The 7,794-nt window shown below is 55.4% G+C and overlaps 1 protein-coding gene across 1 annotated transcript; it reads right to left on the reverse strand.

The window, feature by feature from the left end:
* Window positions 1-463: 463 nt before the first annotated feature.
* ADAMTS1 (ADAM metallopeptidase with thrombospondin type 1 motif 1) lies at window positions 464-7,105 on the reverse strand. The gene is made up of 9 exons (XM_054270292.1): window positions 6,187-7,105; window positions 5,620-5,966; window positions 5,041-5,173; window positions 4,495-4,662; window positions 3,967-4,253; window positions 3,568-3,754; window positions 3,292-3,467; window positions 2,332-2,507; window positions 464-2,099 (listed from the first exon to the last, which is right to left on the reverse strand). The coding sequence occupies exons 1-9, from the start codon at window positions 6,689-6,691 to the stop codon at window positions 1,349-1,351; spliced, it is 2,730 nt and encodes a 909-aa protein (XP_054126267.1). The 5' UTR covers window positions 6,692-7,105; the 3' UTR covers window positions 464-1,348.
* Between the last annotated feature and the right edge of the window lie 689 nt (window positions 7,106-7,794).

Raw genomic sequence — 7,794 nt, forward strand, 5'->3', positions numbered from 1 at the left:
CATATTATACTGTATAAATACTCTATCCTTGTTATATGTCCTTTTAAAAAAGCGATAACTTAGAAGATCACATTAGACAAGAAGTATAAAAATAAATACGCTCATTATATGCATTTATTACAAATTATAACCCTTCCCAGAAGGGAGAGAAATATAAAATACTTATGAAGTATATAAAATCTATAGTAATATATTTTACTATATACATATGGAAAGCCATATTCTCTCATGGTCTATGGACTGGCACAATCTTCAATGATGTGAATGCTGGCGTTTCGCTGTGGATGGACCTGCTATCCCTCAGCTTTGCCTTCCCACCTGATCAGTGACTGAGCTCTACAAACCCAGCAGAGGCCACAGAGGACACACCCATTCATAACGGGATTCTTTTCTCTTTTCCTTTTTAACTCAAATAATAATCCATTGGCTGGGGTAAGGCCAAAGGCCACTTCACACATGGAGTGTGAAGACACGACTGGAATGCTCACACACCCCATGAATCTGTTTGGCAGGAAGGCAGGACCAAGCTGGAATCAGAAAAGCCAGTGGAAGGTATACGCAGAAGGCACAAAGAGCAACTACTCAGACTCAGATTTCCACTTTTCCAAGCCTCTGGATTACACATGTCACCACAATGGCACTGGAGTGGCTGAGAGAAATGGACAGGCACATTGGGATGACATAAAGGTACTTCTAAAAAAACTATGAAATTCTAGTGATTTGTGGAGTTGATATTTGTTCTTGGCATTTCTTACACTTGACAGGTAGAGAATATGGCTTTATTTTTATATAAAACTATTCTCTGAAACAATAGCAGCCATGAATGACATAGTTAAAGCTCCTTTTCCAATCTTGTTTTTTGCCCTTTGTGAGGTAGGTAAGCCCTGACCAATTATTTTAAGCTATCTTTTTCCCTCCCCTTCCTACACATGGGGATTTGATCAGTACCACAAGATAAATCCAAAAGAAGGGAGAAATAACCAAACCCCAAAATGTTTGCTGAAATGTGTCTAACTGCCCACGTTTGGTTAAATTTATAACAGACTTGTAAAAAGGCAATTCTGATGCCTTTGGGCCTTATCTGCTAAAGAGAAATGAATGACATGGGTCTGCTATCCCATCCAATTTTCAGCTGGCAGGGGATTTTTGGGATGCAAAGCCAATTCAAGCTGTTTGCACTGTCCCACCTCAATGGATCTTCACCGTGAATTTCTTTACGCAAAAACACAGGTGCTGCCTCTAGCCCTCTTTTGTGTTTTTCAGTGCACTGGTCTGAAGGAAAAAAATAAAATAAAATAATAATAATAATAATAAAAAAAAGGTTTTAGCTTTTCCCAAGCCGTCCTATCTAGCTGCAGTCCGTGGCGTTGCAGAAGTCTATCAGGTGCTTGGGTTTCTTGGCGGGCTCACAGCTTTCTTGGGGCAGCACGCTGCCGTCGGCAGAGACACATTTCAACAACCTCTTCTTGAAGCCCTTCCCACACGTCTTGGAGCAGGGGGACCAGTCCCCGAGCTGCCACTGCGGGCAGGGCACGTCGGCGCAGGGCCGCAGGTTGCTGGGCCTCAGCTCGCGGGCGCAGTCGGCGGCCGGCCGGCCCCGCGGGTCCCGGCACTCCACAGCGCGCCGCTGCCAGCCCGAGCCGCACGACTTGGAGCACTCGCCCCACTCCTCGATCACCCACTCCGAGGAGATGATCTCCCTGATGGCGTTGAAGGATTCCTTCTTCTTGCCCGCCGCCGCCGCCGCCTTGTCCGTGCCGGCCTGCGCCGGTTTCTTGACGAAGTAGGTGAACTTGATCTTGGGCTGCGGCAGGTCCCCCACCGTCAGCACCTGGATGGTCAGCGGCTCCTTGAGCGGGCTGAAGCTGCGGATGCGCTCCAGGGCGGCCGAGGAGCCGCTGTAGCGCAGCACGCTGCCCTTGTAGGTGATGTCCTGCTCCAGCGTGGACAGCGTGTAGTCGCCGTTGAGCACGTAGGTGCCGTCGGCGGCTTTGATGGCCAGGAAGCTGCCGTCGTGCCGCGCGCCCCGGTGGTTCCGCTGCTTCACCTCGATGTTGGTGGCGCCCGCCGGGATGGTGACCACGTCGTGGTAGCCAGGTCTGCCCCGGGAGAACAGAGAAACACTGAGTCCCTCTGCAGGGAAGGGGAAAAAGCCTCCCAGCCCAAGACTAAAGCTTGTCTGAAGTCAAGGTGTTTGGCTCGATAATGGATGAATCCCACCCACAAGGACAAGGTGAGGCAGCTGCCCTATCATTAATGGATTAATCCTACCCACAAGGACAGGTGAGCTTCCCCCCACAAGGACAAGGTGAGCAGCAGCCCCACACTCACTTGGCTCTGACGAGGGTGCCAGACACCTTCTTGCAGGTGGAGCCGTTGCCGCCGCAGATGCCGCACTTGTCGAACTTCTTGTTGGAGCCGATGGTGCGGTCGCAGCCGGCCTTCACACACTGCCCCTGCACGCACACGGACGTGGAGTCGGGGCTGCACGGGGTGCCATCCACCACCTTAGGGACACAAGGAGCCTGGTTACAACATGCACAGTGCTCTGAAACCGTGTGACACAAAATACTGATGGTGGAAAGCCCACAGCACCTGTCGTTTTCAGGGCTTTGGAAAGTAAAAAGCAGAGCAGCCCACAGGTAGTCTTCTCACTTGCCAAAATGATGCCATGGTAAGAGGAGAAAACAATCCCACTTTTCATTAATACCTCCCCCTAAAAACTTACTCTTTACTGATCTCATACAAAAGAAGCCCCATTGCTTTCTAGTGTCCCTAGAATGCAGCCCTGTCCTCAAATCACACTGCCAGCGCTGCTTTTAATGCTGTTCAGCACATCCTTTATTTCTAGGAGTGCTGTTCCACAAAAACCCTCTGTGTCATCGCCCTGGTAGTTCCTGGCTCTCACCATCTGATGACAGCGAATTCAAGTAGCTATGCAAGATGAACATTTTTCCTCGTGTTTATTTTAAGCTGTCAGCATGTTAGTAACTAGTATGAGAAAGCACCAATGTTCTGGCAAAGATCCCTCAAGAGTTTTCCAAACCTATCTCAATGCAATCAGATTGGTGGAAGGAGAGGGAAGAAAACCAGGGTGGAGTGGGCAGAGGAGGTGGAAGGATTGTGCCAAAACACTTAAAGCATGCTTGCAATGATCCTGCTGTACATGGAGGAATAATCCAGCTTAAATATGAGAAAGCCAATTTCAGATTTTTCACTGCTTGACTCTTCACATAGAGAAAATAAAAATCCCCCTCATGATCAGCTGGAAGAGGTGCAGTTTTGAAATACCTTTGGCTGTAGAACAAAGAAGTATCCCGTTCCTTTGGCTCTGCAAACCAGCTTGCATCTGTCCTTTGGAGACACACCAGCGAACTTGGGTGTCCACTCCACCGCAGGTCCGCTTCCAAAGGCAGACTTGGAAAACTCGTTGTGCTTTTCACACTGTTCCTCCCTGAACGTTTTGCCTGCAGGCAGAGAAAAGACAGGTGGCCATGAGATCATCTCTGTCCGTGCTCTTCCTCCACAGCACACCCACCCTGGCTGTCAGAAATGGGGAATAATTACCGTTGTTGTCGGGGCAGTCCTCGATGTTGCAGGACCGGTACTGCACCCGCTTCCCCTCGCAGTACTTGCCGCCGTTCCTGGGCACGGGGTTGTCGCATTCCCGGAAGGAATACTGCACTCCCCCTCCACAGCTCCGTGAGCACTCGCCCCACGCCCCCCAGGAGCCCCAGCCCCCGTGCACTGGCGTCTGCAACGACAGCAAAGGCAGGACACGGGTTAAATACAGGAAAATCCGTGCAAAACCACACCATAAAAACCATCACTGCGTTCATTTTTACCCACCCGAACTCCTTAAAAAACCTGCCCTAGCTTTGCTCATCAGCATCGAATCAACCCCATCTCACAGATCCCCCCCACTGCAGCACCCAAAGCTGCCCCCATTTCTTTTTCAATACTCACATCATAATGCTTCTTCTCAGTCTTGTTCACACACTTGCCATTCATGCACCACCTGCCCTCGCCGCAGCTGGTGCCGTCTGCCCAGGGGAAGTGTTTGGTTTGGCACACCAGCAGCCCTCCCGAGGTGCCCGTGCACCACAGCGTCGTGCACGTACTGGCTGCGTCGGGGCAGTGCTTGGACTCGTCTCCAAACGTGAACTGGCACTGCCTGTTGGCATCGTACAGCGTGCCAGGCAGGTCCGAGGGCAGCTGGATGGGCCTGTGGGGCTTGTCCAACAAGCACTCCCCTGAAAAAGTTGGAAAAAAAAAAAGTCAGATGATGCCGCGGGGGTCAGTTTAAAAAGTGAACTGCATTTGCTTTTGTGCCACCATTCTTGTAAAAATAAGGCTCTTCTAAACTCCTTACAGCATGCAAAAGGTTAAGTCTGTGCTGAAGCAGAAACACTCTTGAAGAAAAAAAAAAAAAAAGCAAAGCAGTAAAGCACAAGAGCTGAAACGCCACATGAATGGAAAGCTTAATAACCTTACCATGACCGTTATCCAGAAACGTTGTAATCATGTAGGCGCTGCATGGAGACCAGGGCTGGCTGCGGTCCAGGTTGGAGAGCATGGATGCCATCATGTGGAAATCCCGGCTCATTCCATTGATGCCAGCACACTGCTTTGCATCGTCATGAGGCATGTTAAACACGTGGCCTTGGAGAAAAGGAGAAAAGCAAAGTCTGTGACTTTAGGAAGTCTGTCCTACGCTTTACCGACAGTATTTTAAATATTGCTCTAGAGCTGCTCAGAGCCCGGTCTGTAATTAATAACCCGAAACTGAACGCTCCCAGATTTCAAGCAGATGGCACTGGATCTTCCATCCCGGTTTTTTTTTTTTTTTTTCCTGCAGGCACACACACAGCCTCTTGCAGACAATGCTGTGCAGGCCGGATTTGCTTTCCCGAGTCCAAGCCTGCTCCAAGACAGCGCTTTGCCTCCTCCCGACCGCTCCGGGGAGGTGCAGGCTGGGCTTTACGGCATCAAGCTGGCTTCAATTAATCCCAGGGAACGGCTTTGCAAAGTTTCAAGTACCTAATTCGTGGGCCGTTGTGAAGGCAGCCTGCAAACCATCGTCTTCTATGATAGAGCAACTGCGGTTTAGATCACAAACTGTTCCCACATCAGCCATCCCAAGAGTATCACATGTCTTGGCACCGCACAGGTCCTGTAAAAAAAGGCAGTTTCATTATTAATCAGATCAGAGACTTAACCTTGGCAAGAGCCATCCAGCCCTGGCAGTTTGCCTTTACTTATGGAAAGAGCATAAATATTCAGCACTTCAATGGGTATGATGGCAAAAATCTGTCTCTGGAACATAGGCGAGGGTTACACGTAGAAACGAATGCATAATTTCCATCTGAAATCTGCTAAAAATATATGGGGCAGGAACACAGTGCACAATCTGTGAGTTTACAAAGACAGTGCACAAACTCTGAGCTTCACCAGACACGGTGCAAACAGGAAAAAAAAAAAAGAATAAAACGAAAAGCAGCTCATGTAATTTTCAGCCCGCTTCACTGCAGCTGCGGTGACACGCGACTGTCTCTGGACACTTTTTCGGAGTGTAGGGAGCAGTGGGCGTGGGGCTGGATGCGACTCGGTGTCCCTCACCTGCCTGGTGAAGAGGATGGCCGTGTCGTAGTGCTCGGCGTGCCGGTCGCTGGGCGGGTTGTGCTGCTTCTGCCAGCTGCAGAAGTTCCTCAGAGTCAGGGCGGCGTTGGAGGAGATGTCGGGGCCCTTGCGCTCCTCGTAGATGACCATGATCTTCACCACCACCAGGCTGATGGAGTTGCGGATGCTGGGGTGCTTGTACAGCTTGGCGGCCACGGAGAGCAGGGTCAGCAGGTAGTGCTTCAGCCCGCTGCCGTGGAACTCAGCCATCGACTGGTCGGCCACCAGCATGGTCTCCACGTAGCGGGGGCTGGACACGAACCTCTTCTTCCTCCTGCTTTTCGTTTCTGCGTTAAAAAGGACAGGGAGGGAAAGCGCAGGTGAGCACAGCAAGCCAGCACCGTTCAGAAGCCCAAACCCGCGGGTGCCCGAGATGCGCACCCCTGCTTTGTGCTTGTTGGGCACCTCGGGGCGGGATGCGGGGCAAGCAGCGCCGGGCATCCCCGCCACACCCCCGCCCTTGCCCTCCCCGTCCCCGCGGAGGCCGGCGCGGCTTCCCCACGGTACCTGCGGGCTCGGCGGGCTCGGGCGGCTCCGCCCCGGCCCCCGCCTCGGCCACGGCGCAGCGGGCGGCGGGGGCGGCGCGGGGCGCGCCGCGGAGGCGCAGGAGGTGCGGCCCGTGCTGGTGCGCGGTGCCGGGCGCGGGCTGGATCAGGTACTGGCGGCCCCGCAGCGAGAAGGCGCCGCGCAGCCCCGCGCACAGGCTGAGCGCGGCCGCCGAGCCGGGGTCGCGGTTCACGGTGCCGGAGTAGAAGCAGCGGGAGAGGTCGTCCTCGGGCGGCGGCGGCGGCCCGCCCAGGTACTGCAGGGTGAAGTCCGGGGCCAGGAAGCTGCTGTCGGGCTCCAGCTCCAGCGTCAGGCGCTCCCCGAAGGCCTCCAGGCGGAAGCGCTCTCGGGCGCCGGGCGCGCCCAGGCGCCGCGGCAGCACCAGCGCCCTGCGCTCGGCGCTGCACAGCCCCAGCAGCGCCGCCAGCACCGGCGCCAGCGCCGGCAGCCGCCCCCCGCTCCTCATCGCTCGGCGCAGCCCTTCTCCTCTCTTTATTTCACTTTATATAGGAATGGATGTGGAAGATGTGGGTTTTTGCTTTCAGGTTTTGGGGGGTGTCTGAGTCTTTCTGCCGGCGGAGGACAGCGCGGGAGCCGCGTCCCGCGGTCACTGCAGAGGCGGCGTCGGCTTCCCCATGGCCGGGGCGCGGCGGCGATGCCGGGGAGCGCGGCTGTGCGAGGGCAGCGCTGCCCCTCGCTCCGTCCCTCTGTCTTCTGTCCTGCTCCGGCTGCCGCTTCTCCTCCTCAGCCTTCCCCGGCTGCAGCGACAGCGGCGGCGGGCGGGGAGGACGCTCCGGCGAGTCTGCGGCAGCCCCGGGACGGTCCCGCCTGCGCTTCCAGGGCGCCGAGGAGCCTGCCGTGCTTTGCGGAGCGGAGCGCGAGCCCGTCCGCCTCCGCCGTGCGGGGTGAGTGCGGGAGCGGGGCTCGCCGCCGCCCTTTATGGGGTCCGGCCGTGCCGCCCCCAGCCCGGCGCTGCCGCCGCGCCCGCGCCGCTGAGATCACTGCGTGCGTAACGCGCCCGCGGGCGGCCCCCGCCGCGCCGCCCTCCCGCCGCCCCCGACGGGGCGGGACGGCACCGGCACGGCGCGGGGTCGGCCCCCGGCTGCCGCAGCGCGCTGGGCTCGCCCCTCGCCGGCCCGGGGGGTTCGTGCCCGGCTGCGAACGCTGCGCGCCGCGGGGATCCCTCGGGGAGCGCCTGGATGCGCTGCAGGTCCGTCCCCCCCCAGGAGCGCCGGGCCGGCCACCTGCCGCTCCCCGAGCCCGTGGGGCGAGCGAGGCAGGGGACACATCCCTGCTCGCCTTCGTGGCTTTTCCTTCTATTTTTCTTCCTTTTTTTTTTTTTTTTTAATTTTTTCATTTTTAATCCCCCCCTTCCCAAGCAATTGCTGCCCTTTCTCGGCCCTAATAGCTGCAGTCGGTCATGCACCTGTACTTGTGAGAAATGGTTCCTTTCCAATCACTTAAACAGAGGCGTTTGCGTAGGTGCAGCTAATGTTCTGCTTTGAAGGCATAACCCGACCATGGTGGTGCTGCTAATCCCCTTAATTCTTTATGTGCACAGCCCCAGCT

Source organism: Melozone crissalis, unplaced genomic scaffold, assembly GCF_028551555.1.
Source record: "Melozone crissalis strain CALT ecotype California unplaced genomic scaffold, PUWL_Pcris_2 ptg000009l_1, whole genome shotgun sequence".
Lineage (NCBI taxonomy): Eukaryota > Metazoa > Chordata > Aves > Passeriformes > Passerellidae > Melozone > Melozone crissalis.